This window comes from Oncorhynchus kisutch, linkage group LG19 (genome assembly GCF_002021735.2).
Source record: "Oncorhynchus kisutch isolate 150728-3 linkage group LG19, Okis_V2, whole genome shotgun sequence".
In the NCBI taxonomy this organism is placed as follows: Eukaryota; Metazoa; Chordata; class Actinopteri; order Salmoniformes; family Salmonidae; genus Oncorhynchus; species Oncorhynchus kisutch.
The window spans coordinates 27,723,846-27,746,423 of NC_034192.2; the positions used below are offsets into that span (position 1 = coordinate 27,723,846).

Below are 22,578 nucleotides of genomic sequence, written 5' to 3' on the forward strand. Positions count from 1 at the left end.
AAGAATCCCATACAATGTATCCTCATGCCTTAGTCCTTATCTAGACTTGTTCATCATACTAGCAGAGCATACATAGTTTGAGGAAAGATCACATAATGAGCCACCAAAGCTATCTAGAGTATCTGTATGGCTCTGGTAATATTTATAGAGAGTGGACAACATAATGAAACGTGAGATAGAGATTTTCCTTTGACTCTTTCAGGTTACTTCAAGCTGGAGAGCCCTATGCTGCAGAGCCGTCTTCAACAGTACAAGAAGTCTCAGGAGACTTCTCAAGCAGCCCTGCTGCAGCAACGGGTATGTACAGTATCTATTGGGGTTGGGCTATGTTACGATAGCATCGTCTATCGACGATGACTGACAGCCATCATCGATGGTTTAGCCTATTTGAACTTGACTGGCGCCGCGCAGTAAAGAACGGGGTCGGACAGCGCACAGCAGGACTGCACACGAGTGACATTCTGAGTAATTTGCCTATTCCTATTTGCTCTAGCAATACATTTATTATATACAGAACACAAGAGAGGAAAGTAGGCTAGACAGAGTGGAGAGAGAACTCTCTCTCTCTCTCATTTCGGATGCATGGACCTTATAGCCTAAACCTATTTTCTTTATAACGGACACTCCTTAACTATCTTATGTCGAGCTGTAGAATCTTTGGGCTATACTCTCTTCTCTCGCCATACAATATTAAAACTACTTTGGACAAGACTAGCCTACACTTTCATCGTTTTATGCATGCATGGCTTTCTCCCGATCAAACAATGAATGAATCTAATGGAAAACCATCTCATAAATGTATTTGAATAGCCTAAAAACTTAATGTAGCCAGGGGACTAATAATGAGAGAGAACAATCTGTATCAATAGTCCATAGAAAAATCAAGTTTAAGCTTATTAAGAAATAAATGATCTGTGTGGCCGGAAAAATCCCCCCCGTGCGAGCATAGCCGCCGGAAGCAGTTTGGGGGTTCTGCAAATTATTATTATTATTTTATTTTATTATTATTTTTTGTACTATTTTTCAGGTGGTGCAGCAGCACCCTACATGGCTATGCATACAAGGTTGAAAACAAAATTGTCAATAAACTATCCTCCTACTTGGCCTATCATATCTTCATCGACCTTGCCAAGGCTTTCGACTCTGTCAATCACCATATTCTTATCGGCAGACTCAGTAGCCTCGGTTTTTCGGATGACTGCCTTGCCTGGTTCACCAATTACTTTGCAGACAGAGTTCAGTGTGTCAAATCGGAGGGCATCCTGTCCGGTCCTCTGGCAGTCTCTATGGGGGTGCCACAGGGTTCAATCCTCGGGCCGACTCTTTTCTCTGTATATATCAATGATGTTGCTCTTGCTGCGGGCGATTCCCTGATCCACCTCTACGCAGACGACACCATTCTATATACTTCCGGCCCGTCCTTGGACACTGTGCTATCTAACCTCCAAACGAGCTTCAATGCCATACAACACTCCTTCCGTGGCCTCCAACTGCAATGGCAATGCAATGGCCTTTCTCATCATCTGACTGGAAAGCTATGTCATATGCCTATGTAATCATGAGGAACTAGAGCAGGTGTTCTGATGTAGGTAGGAACAAACCTTCATAAAATGTATGTAGGGCCAAGTCCAGCTCAACCTTTGGCTCCAACTGCTCTTAAACGCTAGTAAAACCAAATGCATGCTTTTCAACCGTTCGCTGCCTGCACCCGCACGCCTGACCAGCATCACCACCCTGGATGGTTCCGACCTTGAATATGTGGACATCTATAAGTACCTAGGTGTCTGGCTAGACTGTAAACTCTCCTTCCAGACTCATATCAAACATCTCCAATCGAAAATCAAATCAAGAGTCGGCTTTCTATTCCGCAACAAAGCCTCCTTCACTCACGCCGCCAAACTTACCCTAGTAAAACTGACTATCCTACCGATCCTCGACTTCGGCGATGTCATCTACAAAATTGCTTCCAACACTCTACTCAGCAAACTGGATGCAGTTTATCACAGTGCCATCCGTTTTGTCACTAAAGCACCTTATACCACCCACCACTGCGACTTGTATGCTCTAGTCGGCTGGCCCTCGCTACATATTCGTCGCCAGACCCACTGGCTCCAGGTCATCTACAAGTCCATGCTAGGTAAAGCTCCGCCTTATCTCAGTTCACTGGTCACGATGGCAACAACCATCCGTAGCACGCGCTCCAGCAGGTGTATCTCACTGATCATCCCTAAAGCCAACACCTCATTTGGCCGCCTTTCGTTCCAGTTCTCTGCTGCCTGTGACTGGAACGAATTGCAAAAATTGCTGAAGTTGGAGACTTTTATCTCCCTCACCAACTTCAAACATCTGCTATCTGAGCAGCTAACCGATCGCTGCAGCTGTACATAGTCTATCGGTAAATAGCCCACCCAATTTTACCTACCTCATCCCCATACTGTTTTTATTTATTTACTTTTCTGCTCTTTTGCACACCAATATCTCTACCTGTATATGACCATCTGATCATTTATCACTCCAGTGTTAATCTGCAAAATTGTAATCATTCGCCTACCTCCTCATGCCTTTTGCACACAATGTATATAGACTCTCTTTTTTTTCTACTGTGTTATTGACTTGTTAATTGTTTACTCCATGTGTAACTCTGTGTTGTCTGTTCACACTGCTATGCTTTATCTTGGCCAGGTCGCAGTTGCAAATGAGAACTTGTTCTCAACTAGCCTACCTGGTTAAATAAAGGTGAAATAAATAAAAATAAATAAGTTAAAGTTATGAACAGTAGCCTATTTCCAAATATTTGAATAGCCTAAGAAAGAGTTGACCTAAAGTTGCCACTTTCAAAAAGAACACGAATAAAAGTTTGAATTTATAGGCTTAGGCATATGCTATTCTCAATCACAGCTTTATGAGAGATAGAACAAACCATAGGCCTTTTAAGAAAGGAGGATGATGCAAATAAAGCAATTATTAACCCGTTCTGTAGACGGCCTCTATCCAGCCCATGATTTATAACCTAACTCACTACGGTATAGACTGTCACTCCATCGTGTGCGCCCCACACAGACACACACCCACCCCCACACACACACACCTGGCCATGCTGAAGCTCCATCAGAAATCAAAAAAATATATATTTGCCTCCACTTAGCCTCTGACCAGGCTTTCAACAAGATGATCTTTCATGAAGTTGTAGCATGCAAGTTTGTTTTAATTAGCTTTTTCAATAAAATGTTTTTTGGGGGTTGGCCAATAGGGGCCGATACCATCATATATCACAATGTTTTACTAGTACATCATCAAGATAGGACAAAGCTTGACATCGCCCAACCCTAGTATCTATATATAATAAAAATTTAATTTTAGTAGACGCGTTTTTTCCAAAGTGAGAGTCATGCGTGCATACATATTCGCGGACCAACTAAACCAACTAAGCCACAGAGGACTGTTGCTATCCCAGCATCTAGAACACTATTTTACATCCGTTACTTTTCTCGTTCACCCACATTAGATTTATAATGTCGTTTTCAGCCATGATTATCAGAACTCTTCCAGTGGGTCAAGTTGTTATTTTCTTTATTGGCTCCAGTTGCCCCGTGGTTGTGGAAAAGATCTGCATTTTGTAACACATGAAAACTTGGTCACCATGTCTCAAGGCAATCGTGTTGGTCTCGCCTCGGTATTCGTCAGATGTTCGGTTACTGTTGTTTGTGACCGTCTGTTAAAACAACCAAAGGTAAGAGACTGATGAATCCGATTACCTCTGGATTTGAATTAGGAGAATCTATCTGACCATCTAACATCTGCGTTTGCTCTTATCAAAACAAAGAATGCTGGAACTCCTCCTCGTCGACTCATCTATATAAATAGCCTCATCTAAATAGTGTATCATTCCTTCTTATCTGTTCTAGACCAAATAGTGCATCTTATGACTAGGCCTATTGATTTGATGTCAGAGGTATGCCATTCCGAGAAGTAATGCCAGTTAAGATTCCGGTCATTCCGACGGGACCAGAGGACAAGGCAGCAGATGGGGACCCCGTTCTGTCCCGTCTCTGATTCCCTCCAGGGGACACACAGTGTCCTTGTGTTTTATTCAATAGCATTCAGCCGTTTGTCATCTTCTTGCGACAATTATTCCTATATTCAATTAGCATTAGCAGTCCTGTATTATTATCATAAACGTGTCTGTCTCATGAATCCTGATGTCTGGTGTTCTATCTCTTATGTTATTCCCTGTGTTTCTGTCTCAGGGTTCCGGCCACTTATCTGGGGTCAAGTCCAATCTCAGTCCGTTTGTCAAGGCAACAGAGTACTCCTCTTCCAGTGATGAAGTCGGTAGTAGTGACGATGAGGAGACAACCAGGTGGGTTCACATAGGGCTGTGGCGGTCATGACATTTTGTCAGCCGGTAACTGTCATGCACATAAGTGCCGGTTTTACGGTAATTGACAGTTAATTAACATCTCCAGGCTTCCATGCATGGCCTACAAGCCACTGATGAGGACATTTGGAACATCTACATTTTAAAAAGTAAAAAAAATCAATTTAATATAGCCTACACCATCACAATATTTATTTTAGGCCGGTCTAAAGAAACATTATGATATGAAGAAATTGTAGCCTATTTCAGAAGAACAGAATAGCTTCTGAGTTGTCCTCATATTAGGCCCTGATCTGGCTGTGCCATACACTAGTTCATTTGCAGACAAGATTTTCTTATACTTCCAGTGGCATTATTTTATGTTATTTAATAGAAAGAAGAATACAATTGAACATAGCTGAATAAAATATAAAGGATATTTTTCCTAAACGATTTCCGTGAGAGTGCGCAGACATGCGGCTATTCTGTGTTGAGCAGTTAACAAAGTGATCAATTGAAATGCTTAATTTAGAGTTATTTATACAACTTTAGTTGTGATACAAACCTTAGGCTATAACTTTTGATTTCTAATACATTCTAAGGCTGCATGATGCGACTAATGATGATTTGAAAAAGGTTGCATGAAAGGCATGCGCTTTGCTCAGTTTTTTTGGGAGGCTGCACACACTTCATCTGTCTCTCATTCACAATTCGACAAGCACTTGATAATATTCTCACCCATCAGACTATTCTCTATTTAATCTATCACATATACTAAATAATATATGTGTAAAATTTGTTTGGATTCTGAACGGGCTGTTATCGGAACAGGGGCAGGGGAAAAAACATGTCACCATATGCACTTAAATAGCGAATGGAGGATGCTTTTCCCCCAGTACATGCCAGCCAGGTAAGCTACTCCGGTTGTAAAGCGAAGCAATGTGCTTAATATTAGGAAAGTTGAGAAATAAATATAATAGGCCTAGCCTATAGAAAGCTGATGGGATCCTCCTCTTTTTAATAAAGGCCATCAAAACTCAGTTCTCATGCAAAGCCTATAGAAATTTGCACAACATGGGCTTATAGGAACACTTACTTAATTCCATGCATCAAACAGCTATGAGGAGCTGGCTCTCGCTGCGCAACAGGTGATCCCATTCCGCTCAAACTCTAAATGCCCGGGCCCTGATGAAGTGTTTGATTTTTGATTGCATTGATGTCAGTTTAATTAGAGGGACAATAGAGGCAATAGGAAGTTTGGTAGGCTATTATTGACCATCAGTGGCATCAGAGCGCAGTTTTGGAGAAGCCTAGTTACCGTGACTCGACAATCACATGGAATTTGACTGCGGTTATGAATCGTGACTGCCGGTGTGGCGGTAATACGGTCACCGCAACAGCCCTAGGTTCACCTTGATTGATTGATCCATTTATTTATTTATACTTATACAGCCAAAAACAAGCAGTATACAGTATAACCTCACCAGCGCTCACTGACTAGCATACTACTAGGGCAGCAGGCAGCCTAGCAGTTAAGAGCGTTGGGAGGGTAAACGCAAGGTTGCTTATTCAACTCCCTGAGCCGACTAGGTGAAAAATCTGTCTGTGCCGTTGAGCAAGGCACTTAACCCTAATTGCTCCTGTAAATCGCTCTGGATAAGACTGTCTGCTGAATGAATAAAATGTACTAAGGTTGAGTCAAATTTTGTTAAACGTTGCATGAGCCTCCTCTCTCTGACTGCTGTTGTATGTGTTTCTCCAGGTCTCCATTGAGTAATGGGAAGGGCAAGTTCTTCCGAGGAGCCCCCGATGGGATTGTCCTGCAGCCCCATCATAATCTCAACCAGACCACGGTATACATACACACCCTTCTGTCTACACACACCCCCACATCCATACAGTACTACCTCTAGGACATTTTGTGTAAAGGTGCACTCACTTATTAGCTTTGAGAACTTCTCTCACTTGTAACGGATATTTATTCTGCACTTGATGAAAACTCATAGCAAATAAGTTTCAAACTCTTAACATTGAACAGGATGATGTTCCATGCTTTCAATCGATATTTTAGTCAGATAACAGATGGTGGTGTCCATTGTCTTCAGGTTCATACCACAGTCAGCTTCATTAAATCGGTCTAATAGGTTGCTTAACATGGCTTCCCTGAACTGCTGATTTGGAAATTGGGTCATAGTCAGAGTTCAGGCTTGTTGTAACAGTGCAGATGCAGTGTGAAATCTCGTTACTTACTCACACAGGCAGCAGCATGCATTGACCCAAATGGTACCCTACTCCCTGGCTTATAAAGTTCACTATTTTTGACCAGAGCCATATAGACCCTGGTCAAAACTAGTGTACGATATAGGGAATAGGGAGCCACTTGAGCTCAGCCGTGTCCCCGGTCCTGCGTGAGTCATTTGCATGACAAACACTAGAGGGCACTTTGTGCATACTAACTAAAACATGGAGCAGAGCAGAGCCCATTGATGCCGTTCTCCCACAGGCCCCTCAGAGCCTCCTCCTCCACCTCCAGTGATGAATGCAATGCCACTTGGCACGGTGTAAGCAGGGCCTGATATCCTTGTTTAACTCACCCACTTAACAAAAAAAACAGTCATTGGAGACTTAGTGTCACGAAAACCTAAACAATGCCTTCCTGCCATAAGACAGCGTTAGCATTGGCGTGTGTGTAGATGCCGCTGCCTGTTCCTCCACACAGTGTTGTTGTGACACAGGGAATACAGAGTGACAGACGGGCAGTATTAACGAGGGATTATGCCGCTGTTCTGCTGTGTGTCTCTTCTCTAAGCAGAGCAGCGTGGCATCAGGCCTTAACAGTGGCCAGCCACTACACAGGCCCATGGCTGTAGGATCAGAATGCAATGAGAATTACCTTCTCCCTGATCTTCTGCAGAAGAGCCCGGCCCATGAGCCCCTGGGGCAGCACGTACTGCATGACGTCATCTTCCCCCAGTCTCCGAGCGGACGAGGACCGCACTTTGATGTGAGTTCTCTAGAGGTCATAAAATGTTTAAAGGCCCAGCACAGTCACAATTCTGTTTTTCCTGTGTTTTGTACAACAGCTGAAGAAACTAACACTGTAAAAGTGTGAAAAAATATGTATCAGTGTTATTTCCTAATAGTTGCTGCTTAAAAATACAATCTACATAGGACATTCTAATCAGCCTATTTTCATGGCCTGTTTGCATGTGCGGGATTTCGGTTTACCTGGTAGCATTACCAGATGGTTAATAGACCAATAACAAAGAGAGTTCCAAACCTCTCTGCCAATAACAGCTAGTTTTATATTTTCATCTCCCCACTGAAGACCACCCAGACAGTCCTAGCAAAATTCTTGCTTGAGAATTTTGTTCTTGCTAAAAACCTATTTTCGTCCATTTTAATGGAAAACTATTACAGTAATATGCATAATTGTTAGACAGAAATGATTTGATATTGATATATGTGCCTTTAAGAATATGGGCCTTTAAGAGTAATACTTTATAGAGTGCAGTGGTTGGATCACTGAATTTGTATTTGATGTGAGTTTATCTTTCTCCACTAGGGGGAGATGAAGTAGCAGTTTTAGACTTGCACTCCCCCTTCCATCTCAAGATTGATATCAAGCCTACCGGAAGTCTTTGATTTATTGTTGTTGATGTTGTTTCATTTATATGAATTATGATTTTGGATGCCTTTGCAGAAGCCTGTAAACAGTCCTCCAGGGAAAAGCATCTCGTCCTCCTCCTCCTCCTCCTTCACTCCCTTCATTGACCCCAGGCTGCTGCAGATCTCTCCCCCTCAGAGCCCAGTGGGCTACAGTCCCAGTGAGTGCCAACATATACACACTCATACACACACAAACACACACACACTATGCTACAAAGGAAATGCCCCATAGACATTCGAGCACTGCAGTAAATCACTGCATGCTAGGGTGGTCTCTAAACTGCATGCTTTGGTCTATAAAAAGGACTATCTTATCATAAATCTCATTCAATGTATGTTTATATGTTTATATATGTATTGTAAAATAAGAGGGGAAAGAGGGGAGGGATTCTCTCACATATGTTTTTATCCTGTACATGTTTACAGTAATTAGCATAAGATCAGATGCCTGACATCAAAATTACGTCCCATGGTTGTGAATACGAGTATTGGTTGTGCTTTTCCCCTCCAGCGAGTGGCAAGCCGCTCGCTAATCAGGAGCCAATCAGGAGAGAGGGGCACAGGAAGGGCTCCGTGGTTAACGTGAACCCCACCAACATCAGACCCCAGAGCGACACCCCCGAGATCCGCAAGTACAAGAAGAAGTTCAACACTGAGATCCTCTGTGCTGGACTGTGGGGTACGCAACAGTTAAACACTCGACCCCTAGCCCTTATCCCCTAGAAAGGTACCTTTATAATAACATTGAGATTAACACCCAATCTGATCCTAACCCCCATCCCCTAGACACTTACTGTGTTGATCTGAAAGGATTGAATATGTATTACTGTGATATGGTAGTAGCTCTACCTTACAATACTGTCTAGAGCAGTAGTTCCCAACCTTTTTTGAACCGTGGCACACCCCACACCAAAAATGTCCCTATTAATGTATTTAGTGGTAATGACCTCCATCATCTATTTCCATGTGTAGCAAGTGAAGTGGAAGATTTCTAAACAATGCAAAATGGAATAGAAATTAAGGAATTAAGTTGGCTAAATGAAAAAGAGTAGGCTACAATGATCAACCAACAGGTAGCCTGTTGTTTCATATGAATGGCGTTGTAGACGAGGACTCAGCAAAATAGCCTCAATTAACCTTGCTACTGTAGCTAGCTAGCTTCTTTAAAAAGGATTTGATGCAGTCAAAATAGGAACTACCAGATGGTATGATAGATAACCTATGGCAGCAACAAGTTTGTCTAATTAGCATGAGTCGGTTTGGCTACATTCTCTCACTCTCTCTCCCTCCCTCCATACCACACACATAGACTGTCACATACACCGGCCTCTGCTCTTCTCTTGCCCCTCCCCCACCATTCTGCTTAAAAAAGCAGAGCGCAAAGCACCGTCTCTCTCTCTCTCTCTCTCTCTCTCTCTCTCACTCTCTCTCTCTCTCTCTCTCTCTCTCTCTCTCTCTCTCTCGTCACTCAAGCAAGTTTCCATTAAAGTTTCTAGATAAATAAAAATGTAAACGTGTATTTCGACTATTCGGATATCCGAAAAATGTTCATAATGTTTTTCGAAATAGTGAAATCATTTAAAATGCCCATCCCTAGTTTGTTGCTGAGGCTTGTGATGTTGAGGCCTAACGCAGGGGCATGGTGTGTTGGTCCAGGTGTGAACCTGCTGGTGGGGACAGAGAATGGTCTGTGGCTGCTGGACAGGAGCGGTCAGGGGAAGGTCTACTCTCTGATTAGCAGGAGACGCTTCCAACAGATGGACGTTCTGGAGGGCCTCAATGTGCTCATCACCATCTCAGGTAATTGCACTAGTTACAGTAGTGCCACACACAAGTATATACAGTACATCTGCCACACACACAGATAAACATACACACACACACACAGATAAACACACACACACACACACAGATAAACACACACACACACACACACACAGATAAACATACACACACACACACACACACACAGATAAACATACACATACACACACAGATAAACACACACACACACACACACAAATAGTCAGTCTTGGAATGTTTTTTGCACCTACTTTTGCAGCCAATTCTCTAGTCCTCTAAACCCCATTACTGTCTCCTCTCTGTCAGGTAAGAAGAACAAGCTGAGGTTGTACTACCTGTCGTGGCTACGGAACAAGATCCTACGGAACGACCCAGAGGTGGAGAAAAGGCAGGGCTGGACCTCAGTAGGAGACCTGGAAGGATGTGTGCACTACAAAGTTGGTGAGTATACATTACCTGGCCTTAGATCATGAATGTGTTACGAAACAAATACCTAGCTTACGGATATTGTTGCACTCGCTTCGTCTAGGCGTCGTAGGCCTAGTTACATGGTCTGTAACCTGAATGAATGTGTGCATTTATATGAGAAATCAGCATATGCACCTAGGTGTTGAATGTACATGTGCCCAGGGAGACAGCAACCTTGCCTTGGTCCAGGGCCAGCTCTGTCTCTCTTGACCTCTTAGTCGGCCTGTCCAAGCGGATTCTAATTTGTTCAGATGGTGACGAAACATAAATATGTCCAAACTAAAGACTCAAAAACAACCGAAAGGCCTCATGGCTTCCAAAAAAAAAAAAACTGCAGGCTCACGGCTTGTAAGATGGGACACTGACTGACTGAACCTGATGTGCTTGTCAAGCCTTGGCTCAGCAACTAGACGCGGTTGGTGACACCTGGGGGATGGAGGGTGGAAGTATCTATGTCCTAACACTAACCCCCCCCCCCCCCCCCCCCCCATATCATAACAATAGCGTCACGACTGATGTGTTGGATCAATCTTTCATTGTATTGCATGACAGGCCTATATGAGTGATGTTAAAAAATGTAGACATATCACTGCTTTACCAAAGGGTTTTGTGTTGTTGTATTTTATTTAGTATTTTTTATTTCATCTTTATTTAACCAGGTAGGCTAGTTGAGAACAAGTTCTCATTTACAACTGCGACCTGGCCAAGATAAAGCATAGCAGTGTGAACAGACAACAACACAGAGTTACACATGGAGTAAACAATTAACAAGTCAATAACACAGAATAAAAAAAATAAAAAAGAGTCTATATACATTGTGTGCAAAAGGCATGAGGAGGTAGGCGAATGATTACAATTTAGCAAATTAACACTGGAGTGATAAATGATCAGATGGTCATGTGCAGGTAGAGATACTGGTGTGCAAAAGAGCAGAAAATGAAAATGAATTAAAACAGTATGAGGATGAGGTAGGTAAATTGGGTGGGCTATTTAACGATGGACTATGTACAGCTGCAGTGATCGGCTGCAGCGACAGCAATGTGTATAATACAAGCAAACAACTATTTCAAGATGATTTGATCTATTCTCTGAGTGTCTGACACCATTAGAGCACAATAGGTCAGTGTGTGAGATTGTGGGTGCATGTGAACTGGGTGTGAGGGAGTGATTGTGTGTCACGGTGTAGTGCTAGTGCTGAGCTCAGGAGATGTGAGCCTCTCTTTCCTGCGACTCTTCCTGAGGTTAGTAAGAGTGTTGACAGAGCGAGGACAGCTCAGGGACTCCAACCAAGGAAGGATGTGATGTCATAGTGAAGCACTGTCCTTCCCAGTCCTTCCCAGCACTCCCCTCTGTATTGTTTCTCATAGTCGGAGGCATGCTGCTATTGCCTCAGTGAAAGGTAATTGGCTTCCTGCCTTTCAAATCTTAGTTTACACAAGAGTTTCGTCCTAAATGGCACCATATTCCTTACATTGGCCTTGGTCAAAAGTAGTGCACTAAATATGGAATAGGTCGCAATTTGGGGCACAACCACAAACCTCTTTGTTGAGATTGTCTAGTGATCATTAGTTCAAGACCACTGACACGTAAGTATTACAGACTGATGTAGTGAAAGCCTTTATCTTGTTCTGTTTCCATTATGGGAGAAATCGCTAATCCTAATTGAAATCCCTGCTTTTTTGTTACATGTCATTTCAGTTCGATATGAGAAGATTAAGTTCCTGGTGATTGCCTTGAAGAATGCTGTGGAGGTGTATGCATGGGCTCCCAAGCCTTACCACAAGTTCATGGCTTTCAAGGTGAGAGTCACATCAAATATGTATGGAGGAAAATAATCACATCCACATGAAGTGAAGTGGTCGGAATATGATATTATTAATGGTGCATCACTGCAAGACTACTTTCCACTACCACGGTGCTTACCAATGGAACAGCAAGAGGAACTGCCCATCCCTTCCTTCAGGCTCTGCTCAAACCCAACACCTCAACCCAAGCACTCCGTTCTGCCACCTCAGGTCTCTTTGCACTCCCACACCTACGGGAGGGCAGCTCCCGCTCAGCCTAGTCCAAGCTCTTCTCTGTCCTGGCACGCCAATGGTGGAAACAGCTTCCCCCTTACTAAAATGTAAAATGTCAACACTTACCTTCCACTTGTCTTCTTCTCTATGGCGATGTCCTTTCATTGTAGCCTGGGTGCCACTCCTTATGGAATTGTCACGACCATGTTTGGCTTGGAGTAGGCATAAGCACAAACGGATCTGGGACCGGGATACTTTAATTGTGAATCTAGAATGCTCTAATGATAGACAAAGAGAATATGTAATGCTATTAAGGTCACCTTGACAACACTGTCCTAGTTCTGAACTCTCCTCAGTGGCTTGCCCTACTTCTTAGACATCTTTCTAGAATGAACAGTTTTAATGATTTCTACTCGCTGCACAGAAACCACGAAAGATATGAAATATACTAACCTTGGTGGTCACCATGGGTTAGCTCCTAGTGTTAGCTCCTGGGTGTACAAAACATTAGGAACACCTGCTCTTTCGATGACACAGAATGATCAGGTTAATCCACGTGAACGCTATGATCCCTTAAGTCCACTCTAATCACGGTAGATGAAGGGGAGGAGACAGTTTAAAGAAGGATTGAGACAATTGAGACGGGGATTGTGTATGTGTGCCATTCAGATGGTGAATGGGCAAGACAAAATATTGAAATATGGCTTTGAATGGGGTATGGTAGTAGGTGTGGAAAGCGTGAAAAACCCTGCGTTGCAATTCGTGACACAATCAAAACGGTGTGCACCGTTTTGATTGTGTCACGAATTTTTCACACTCTTTTTCACACTCAACAGTTTTCTGTTTGAATCAAGAATGGTCCACCACTCAAAGGACATCCAGCCAACTTTACACAACTGTGGGAAGCATTGTTGTCAACATGGGCCAACATCCCTGTGGTACGCTTTCGACACCTTGTAGAGTCCATGCCCCAATGAATTGAGGATGTTTTGAGGGCAAAAGTTCCTAATGTTTTGTACACTCAGTGTATGTCTTAACCAGGAAGAACTATTGGCTCTAGTTATACTGTATACTATAAATATAGTTATACTGTATACTCTTCCGAAGTCATTCCTAATGTCTGTCCTTGTTGTGTGTATCCAGTCGTTCGGCTCGCTCCCCCAGAGGCCTCTGTCTGTGGACCTGACGGTGGAGGATGGACAAAGACTCAAGGTCATCTACGGTTCCCTGTCGGGCTTCCACGCCATCGACGTGGACTCGGGGACGCCCTACGACCTCTACTTGCCAACGCACGTGAGTCCTCCACCCCCAACTCAACTCCAGCCTCCTCTAAACTCTCCCACACCCCCTCCACCCTCTCCCCACCCCAGCCTTCTTTCTCCCTCTCAGGGCCATGCAGCCTGGGTCTTTGGGTCTCTGCCAGACCTCCAGCCTACAGTTTCTGTGTCTCTATTCTATAGCAGATAAGCAGCTCTTCTCCTCTGCACCCACGCCACTCAGCGTGATCTTTTGTTCTGACTCAGAGTTGACGTGGGTAGAAGCTGTTTGCCACCACAGCCAGTTGACTAATGCGGTTGATACAGTATAATATCGACAGGATGGGTTTGTGTTTAAGCCAGGCCTGCTACTGTCAGTATCTGACCTTGTGGCACTTGTCTTTGGAGCGGCAGGCAGCCTGGCGGTTAACAGCGTTGGGCCAGTAACCGAAAGTCGCTCTGGATAGGAGCGTCTGCTAAATGACTAAAAAGTCAAATGCAAATGGATTTCTCGAAAAGCCCCTCGTAGAAATTCTGCTCTGTCACGGTATAAGCTCAATCATCACTTACCTCAGAGCAAAGGAGATACAGTGCATTTAGGGAGCTTTTCCTCTCGGGAGCAAACAGATTTACTGAAAAATAACTCAAGCTTCACTCCAGTAATCTACCGCGGTCACAACAGTTGTCTGAAGATACGGGGAGGTCAGCCTTGGTCAGTTATCAGTTAATCTCAGTGGTAGCTGTGTTTGGCTGACTACCAGGAAGTGAATGAGGCTGAGAATGACTGAGTAGCCAGCTGAACCAAGTGATGGCTATTGTGTTAGTTAGAACTTCTAACCCCTCTATGAGGCTCAAGATGTAGCAGGGTGGAATAATGCAGATGTGCAGATTGTTGCACTCTTAGTCACTGTGGACAGGGGAGCTGAGGCAGCCTCTACTCTTACTGATGAGAATCCCACACACCCACACAATTCTGCAGAGAGCTGCTGGGAGCTGAGAGCCAGAGCAGAGGAAGAATACATTCTCAGAAGGAAATTAGCTCTATTACACACTCACAATACACACTCACATGCACATACACTTGCACACTCACTTTTGTGCGTACATCTACACAAATATAGACTTGTACACACACGCACACACACTGTACCACCTCCCAGTGCTGTGCCCTCAGAGTTGTGCTGTGGCTCTATCCCACTTCTCCCACTGTGCTGGCCCACATAGCTATCATTGGCTGCTTCTCTTTGGCCCCAGTCTCCAGCCATGTGTGCTACTTTTCACCAGATAGATAGCTCTAAAAATACCTTGGCAGCGCCGGCAAACCATGTGCCTGCTAAAGTGACCTGTTATTCTCCCATTTTTTCTCATAACAGTGATATATTTAGAGAGCACTACCACACACTCGATAACACTGGTGCCTTAGTCTCTTACACTGCAGCGGAAGAGAAGGGTCCTTCTCTTTTACCCGATCACTCGCTCTCACATTCACTCTCATATTCACTCACTCTCACTGACACTCACTGGTCCGCTCATTCTTTCCTTCACACACACACACACACAACTTTTCTCCCACGTACGTTCTCCCTGCTGGCTGCGGTTGATGATGAGATGATAAGGATACCGAGGCAGCGGATTAAGATAGCGCTGCGTCTGTGGATGCCAGTGTTGATGCTGAGGATTGTGGTGGCACAGCCACAGTGGCATGAGGACAGCGGGTGGCAGCTGGGGGGACAGGCTCTCGGCCGGGCAAGTATGGGGATCCTGTGGTGACGAACACTGGTCCTGTGGTAACTTACACAGGTCCTGTGGTGACTAACACTGGTCCTGTGGTAACTTACACTGGTCCTGTGGTGACTGTGACTTACTGTACATAGAAGCTTTTGGGGTTGTTTGAGGTGTTGGTTTATTTGGGGTTTGAGGTTATACCTGCTGTTTAAGCTACTAGTCTAAGCCAGTACGTGGAATCGCTTATAGCAGCTCTTATGTAGAAGGACTTTGTTATAATCTTCTTATACGAAGGGGTCTTTTTGGGGTTATTGTAGATCTCTTGTGGTCTTAGAAACGTTGTGTATGTGAATGTGTGAATGTTGCATCCTCATAGAGATAACAGAGACTAAAAGACAGTCTCATTGTTTGAATGTTGGCTATTATGCAAGTGCTTATGAGGGACCTGGGGGGGGGGGGGGCTGCCACTTATTCAACCCAAGATGCTGTTCAGTGGTTATATTCATAGGTTGCACCTCCGTCACTCGGTCGCATCATGCCATTGTTATGAACGTTCTCAAGCCGCCCTCTATCAGCGGCGCCATAATGATGCCCTAAAGTGATGATAAGCCCAAGTCATTCTGGACAGAGGCTAAATTACACTATAGTGCCTGGCAATACGATGACTTTGCTAAAGTAGTCAAATATTTATTAGGAAACAACTTTGCCAGAATTATCATGTCATCAAATTTACTTTAGACAGATGGCAATATTGTCATTAGATAGCAAAGCAATGCTAACGTTAGCTTGCTAAAATCCAGTGGCCTCCCCTCAATCTTAGCTAGCTAGCTAACGTTATACTGCTTCTAAAGTCAACATGGTGACATCAAAATTATGACAAAAGATTTTCCTACCAATTATTTGCCTGCTGTGGAATGTCATTGTATTTCCAAGCCACTTTAATGCACTTTTGATGAAATCTTCATCAGCGCTCATTGACGAAGCATTGAGTAGTATCAGGCATCAGTCCAAAACGAACGTTCAAAACAAGTATTGTGACGAAACATGCAACCCATGAGTAGCTCTGCATCACATCTCAGTGGAGCTCACCCAGCCATAGTAACAACACTCATTTGGGTACCTGAGTTGCATCCCAATGTCAGGGGAGAAAGAGCTGATCACTGAGCGTCTTTGGCAAATGAGATTGTAATTAAAGAAATTAAGTGAAAACATTGTGTGGCAATTAATTAGCTGAGACAGAATCAATTAAGCGTTGTCACCCTCTCTCTGTTGCCACCTGTAGTCAGTGACTCGGCTGATTCAACATGTTGTTTAGCCTCAGTTCACTGACTCTGAACCAGCTTCTCATCAAACAGAATGAATCCAGATGGTTCCAGGGAGGGAGAGTGGGAGTGTGAGGGAGCAATGATACTTTGTTTGATTAGCCAATGTTATCTGGTAGGTTTAGGCGATATACCGTATACTGGGGTATTTAGACATACCGACGGATTCATTTTAATACCGGGGGCTGCAGGGGTGTGTGGTACGCCACAGCTTATAACTAACTATAAGTTAACTATCCAAGATGTGCCTAATCAATTATATCCAGCTCAGGACTCCAGCTATGCATTTGGATTGCTAACTTGCTAGCTCAGTGGCTAGATGGCAAGATCAAGCTACTTGGTTACAGAAGAGACAATCCAGCCCCTTCTGGATCAAGATCCATATATTTTTTTAAAACATTTTATTTATTTTAAGGAATAGCACCGCTTGGGTGCACTTCCGATAATACCCAGTATGGTACAGTAATAGTGTGAAAGTCTTGATACCGTCCAAACCTATTAGTTGGTGTATTAGGAGGATTACCCCTGGTGATGTGGATGTAGCTGGGTGAGTACTGCTGTTGCTGGTAGAGATGATGAGGTTTGGAGTGAGAGTGCTGTGCTGTGCTGTGCTGTGCTGTGCTGTGCTGTGCTGTGCTGTGCTGCGCTTCCCATTGTCGTCAAATAAAGTCAAGTCAATTGTTATTTTCCAACAGGGAAATTGAGTTTGCAGACAGAATAATACCATATAACACTGTACTAGAGAGCTACACTATAGAAAACATTATGGATGTGTCTTAAATTGCACCTGTCAGGCCCATAGGGCTCTGGTCAAAAGTAGTGCACTATATAGGGGATACCATGCCATTTGAGACGTAACCCATCTTATCCTCATCTCATCTGACTGTGTGTGTTTGTCTGTCTTAGATCCAGGGTGTGATCCGGCCCCATGCCATCATCATCCTACCCAACAGCAGTGGCATGGAGGTTCTGGTGTGTTATGAAGACGAGGGGGTCTACATAGACACCTATGGACGCATCACCAAGGAAACAGTGCTGCAGTGGGGAGAGATGCCTGCATCTGTCGGTGAGTTTCTGTACATCGTAGCCACCCACCAAATCAAAACCTGCAGGCTATGCGTGTGTACGTGTGTGCGCGTGCTTGTTTGCATATCTCTTGAAAGACGGGAGAGAGAGAGAGAGAGAGATTCCACCTCCACTCGGATTGAAAAACTAGTGCTTATAAGTCTAATTGTATATTAAAATGGATAGATTTGATAGACCTGCAGACCCAGACCATTTTAAAAATAGAGCATGTCTCTTGTATTGACCCTTTTTGTTATGCCGCAAGCAAGAAGTTAACCTTGTTTATTGTACTTGGATCACTGGGTGCAAAGAGGAGTCAAGCTGGATCCAACTCCTCTAGACAGATTTGGGACAGTGGCTCTAAAAATAAGATGTTCTGTTAGACTCATTTAGTTGGGTCCATTGGCCAGGTCATTATTCAAGGGGAAAGGGTGTCTGTGGGGAATAGACTCACAGACAGGACAGTGCTCAGCCCGAGTCTGGACCAGAGTATATAGAGTGTAAATAAACTCTGGGTGTAGGCTCTAAAGAGGAGAGTGTGGTAAAGGGGAACCTATTGATTTTCATCTCTAGATGCGTCTCGAGATTGGTTTACAACATGGCACTCACTGAGAGGCAGAAACCCTTGGAGGGTCTAAAACCCTGAGTGTGTAGTCTAGTGACTAAGGGTGCATCCCAAGTGGCACATTATTCCCTATATAGTGTACTACTTTTAACAAGAGCCATACGGGCCCTGGTCAAGAGTAGTATAGGGAATAAGGTTCCATTTGTGCCAAAATCTAAGTCTGTGATGGTGTGTGTGTCTCCACAGCCTACCTGCAGTCCAACCAGGTGATGGGCTGGGGAGACAAAGCCATCGAGCTGAGGTCAGCTAACACAGGCAACCTTGAGGGAGTCTTCATGCACAAGAAGGCCCAGAAACTCAAATTCCTATGTGAGAGGAATGACAAGGTAAGACAACATCCCAATATCACCAAAACATACCTTGGGCAAAGCTCACATGACACCCTATTCCCCCCATATTACTTGTAGGGCTTACATAGGGCTTGGCTAGATACAGAAAACATGTCCTAGCATACTGTATGTTGTTCTTAATATTGTAAGTGTTGAATATTATACCGGAAGTTGTAAATGTTTAACTGCTTCATCTATTTTCTGTGTGAAGGTGTTCTTTGCCTCAGTGCAGTCAGGTGGCAGCAGCCAGATCTACTTCATGACACTGGGCCAAAACTCTCTGTTCAACTGGTGAGCTCTGGGGCTTGAAAACAACAAACAAACATACAGGGATCATCTCTAAAGTTACACTTTAGTAGTACAGCTACAAAACCCCATGCATATGAGGATACACCATTAGCAATCAGCATTAATTTATTATTTTTGTGGCTAAGGCCAACACATTGGTTTTATGCTGGTTATTTCAAGTCTCTAGCTCTAGTAGTGAATATTGCGCCTTAATAGCCATACACAGGGCTTATTCTTTATGTTTTGAAATACATCGGCAACCTACATTTGAATTCATATTGATCTCAATATCACATGGACTTAAAAGCACAATTGCTTCTTTGTTTATATCCAAAATGCATCAACACGTTTTTTGTGATTGCTGGTATATTCATCACTGTATTATTAGCAAGTGCCATTGTTGGTGTTAAATCCTATTTACCATCCAGTATTATTTGCAAGTATTATGTGCTTTTAAAGTTGCACAGTCAAGTTGCACGTCAGGAAATGAAAATCAAATGTTGTTACTCCAAAGGGCGTGACAAAGCATAAGTCCCTTAATAATGAATAGTGCATTAGAAAGAATACAGATTAGTGGGCTAGTCATCGTTTTTAAATGTAGACACTGATACTGCAAATGGCTTGTCCTTATTTCTCACTATTAACTCAATTTTACTGCCCTTGCAATTCCAATGGTGTATACTTAGTTTTACGGTCTCCACTTTCTAGTCGTAATTTAGATGACCAAATAGGCATTATATACCCTGTTGCATCTCTTGATATAGAACAGATCATGTTTTGCATTAAGTCATTTTAAAGAGGAAGAAGAAAAGGATCAGGATGTTGACCTCGTGCTATATAGGTATTTTTGTACGTAAGTGGATGTACATATTATTTGCACTGTTTTCTAGATATTTTATATCCACTGGTCATCTCTATGTACAGGTTAATGGATTTGCAAATGATCTAGCCCTTTGCACTATGACCCCTTTTGTAAATGTTCAATGTAAAATGCTTTATTGTCACTGTGTAATACATTTGAAGTCCTTTTGAAGTCCTTTATTTACAACAATTTGATAGCATCACATTAAACAGAGATTGCATCTGATTTAGATCAAGCTAAATCTTGTATTTAATACGTCATGATCTAAAAAATGATGTTATAACAGCAATAGGCTTTCAACTCTTTAAATTATAAAATATATACTCTTTTGTAAAAAATAAAAAATAAAAAATGTTTGTTTAGAAATAATTGATCTGTACCACAAATGTGAAATGTAAACTCAAATCAATTGTATTTTTTTTTGCAGTTTTATTTTGTTTAGCCTTTTTTGCCACCAAATGGAGCTCAACATTTTCATTTCAAATCCAGTTTGGACAATTATAGTTACTTTATCTTCATGATAGAAATATTACAGCTGGTTCTGTATTTTCAACTGAAAAGGAACTTTTTCAAGGGACAGTTTGATATGATGTTGTTATTTTGTTGTTACCAAAAAGCATCTCATATTTTTATGTGATCATTCACTCATGAGGTGTATTCAACTGACAATATATTTAGATTAGAAGGAATAGCCAGTTAGGTACTCAGTTTCACATAGCAATTATTTGAACGTATATTTACCCTATAATGATTTCCATGAACTAATGCTTTCATTGTCATTGGTCTAATTCGCAGATTTGTACAGAACTTACATTCTGACTGAGATTTGTAGTTAAGGCAAAGTGGTAAGGAATCAATCAAATTGAGTTTTGACTAAATGTTTTTATTAATAGATCGGTTTTAATTAAGTATTTTTGAAAATAGTAACAGAGCACTCAGTTGATATCTCATTCATTTGGCATGTATGATGCAAATGTTATAATTTGTCCATTTCAAATAAGAGATTGAATGGGTAGATTTAAACCATTTAAACTTTTTATCCTGAACTTACATTTGAACAAGCTTTTCCTGTTTTTTTTATGCCTAAGTAGAACTTGTGACAGTGAGTCACTATATTGTCCATTTGTAAACAGTTGGTAATTATTTCTATAAAAAACAGGGATTTTAAGCAAAAGTTGTGATATCAGACATGTTACTGAGTTAAATACTTGTTTTTTCAACTGACAGTTATATTGCAGTTGAGGATTGTGAGTCATAGCACTCACTGTGTCATTTCCCCTCCTATCCACCCCCATATTTCAGGAAGTGCTCTTGTATGAAATCATGGGTTTGCTTGTCCTATTGAGAGGTGTGTGCTGTAGGAAGGACTGAGGAGGTTGATGATGGTTTGTGTCAGGTGTGTGTCGTGTAGCTGTGAAGATTCCTCTCTGCTTTATATGATGCAGAGCAAATTGAGTTTTTGTTCTCGGGAATTTGAGTAAGATGGAGAAAGAATTCCGAAAGGTTTTTGATGTTGAGTGTAGTTGACGGTTATATGAGATTTTATTGCAAAGACTGGTAGACCAATCAGTCTTGATCCATTTTTCCCCTACAAAATATATATATATATATAGTGTATAAAAAACAATTAGAATAAAGTTGACCACTTTATATTGATAAATATCCACAAAATATATTGTTTCCTTACCTGTTATTTTTCCATTTTGTCTTTGAAATTGTGTTGCAATATCATTTGTATTTTCTTTTGTCTTTCTTTTGTCTTTCTTTTGTCTTTCTTTTGCTTTATTTTTGCACTGGAACTTTCTTATCATTTTACAGCATGTACTGTATACTCAACCCGTGAAATTAATTAGTAACACTAATTGAGGGTGTTATTGTATAAAAAAAAACTGTTGAACAATAAAAGATGTAGACAAATTATTGTGATGTTCAGTGGTTCATTGAATAACATTGGAACAATATCAACTTACCAAAACGATACATTTGGAGGTAGTCTAGGACTATGTCATTCTTATGGTTATACTTTAAGAACAGCACCTAGAGTACGGAAGAGGTTGTTTCAGTGGACCGACCTTTTAACGTTCCCAAGTTATTAATGTCACACAACACCTGTGCCAATCAGTGATCGAGCTGGGAGCTGAAACAGGAAACATGGGTTCCATCTTCACCCGGAACCAAGTCTGACTGGCACCCAATGTAATAGGGACTTCCACACAAGAGCTATTTCTTACGTATGATGCATTCCACCTGCACATGATGATTCAAGACTTCCATTTAATTTCCACATGCTTACAGTATTCCTGTATCTGCTGAAGCAGTCACAGTGTTTGGGCAGTGTGCTAGCTAGGGTCTGGTCTATATTTGCAGGTCAGAATGTTTAGTTCTCTGGTTAACTGTGGAGTCAGCTGTGTCAGATGGAAGGGAGGTAACCTGAGACGGGCCCTAGCTCACTTCCTCAACCAACTCCCTCCTCAGGCTCAGTCAGACGCTGCTATAGTGGAGCTGGTGGCTCTCAGTCCCAGCCACTGCCATGGCTGCCTCCTCCACCTAATACTCCCCCTGACACCACCCACCCCCCATCCCCCCCTCCCGTCTGGATACCACCCCTGTAGATGACAGTTGAGTGGTGCTCAGAGAAGGACCCTCTGCGCCCCCTTGGTGAGCAGGAAAGAGAGTGTGCCAGGGAGAGGAGCAGAGAGAACCGTTTGTCTGCCTGTCTCACACAGTACAGTCATCACCCATTGGACTAGTAGCTGCACAGTGGTCCACTGGTAAGGTCTCTGCATGGTGT

The 22,578-nt window shown here is 42.6% G+C and overlaps 2 protein-coding genes across 8 annotated transcripts in view; both read left to right on the plus strand.

Annotated features, from left to right (window-relative positions):
- Window positions 1-21,707, plus strand: part of LOC109864508 (mitogen-activated protein kinase kinase kinase kinase 4) — a 57,001-nt gene extending 35,294 nt beyond the window's left edge. For 2 of the 6 annotated variants that reach the window (XM_031797434.1, XM_031797436.1), the window contains 13 exons: window positions 203-297; window positions 4,248-4,360; window positions 6,120-6,210; window positions 7,170-7,361; window positions 8,061-8,184; window positions 8,538-8,705; window positions 9,683-9,826; window positions 10,136-10,270; window positions 11,996-12,096; window positions 13,459-13,608; window positions 17,525-17,684; window positions 18,495-18,634; window positions 18,849-21,707. In XM_031797434.1, coding sequence (XP_031653294.1) covers window positions 203-297; window positions 4,248-4,360; window positions 6,120-6,210; window positions 7,170-7,361; window positions 8,061-8,184; window positions 8,538-8,705; window positions 9,683-9,826; window positions 10,136-10,270; window positions 11,996-12,096; window positions 13,459-13,608; window positions 17,525-17,684; window positions 18,495-18,634; window positions 18,849-18,932 — 1,697 coding nt within the window. In that variant the 3' untranslated portion in view covers window positions 18,933-21,707. The remainder of the gene's footprint in view (window positions 1-202; window positions 298-4,247; window positions 4,361-6,119; window positions 6,211-7,169; window positions 7,362-8,060; window positions 8,185-8,537; window positions 8,706-9,682; window positions 9,827-10,135; window positions 10,271-11,995; window positions 12,097-13,458; window positions 13,609-17,524; window positions 17,685-18,494; window positions 18,635-18,848) is intronic. The other 4 variants (XM_031797435.1, XM_031797438.1, XM_031797437.1 and 1 more) reach the window with 2 other exon arrangements.
- Window positions 21,708-22,373: 666 nt separating this feature from the next.
- LOC109864510 (palladin) overlaps window positions 22,374-22,578 on the plus strand; it is a 35,665-nt gene continuing 35,460 nt past the window's right edge. For both annotated transcript variants that reach the window (XM_031797919.1, XM_020452357.2), the window contains exon 1: window positions 22,374-22,558. The gene's annotated coding sequence lies outside the window, so the exon portion shown is untranslated. The remainder of the gene's footprint in view (window positions 22,559-22,578) is intronic.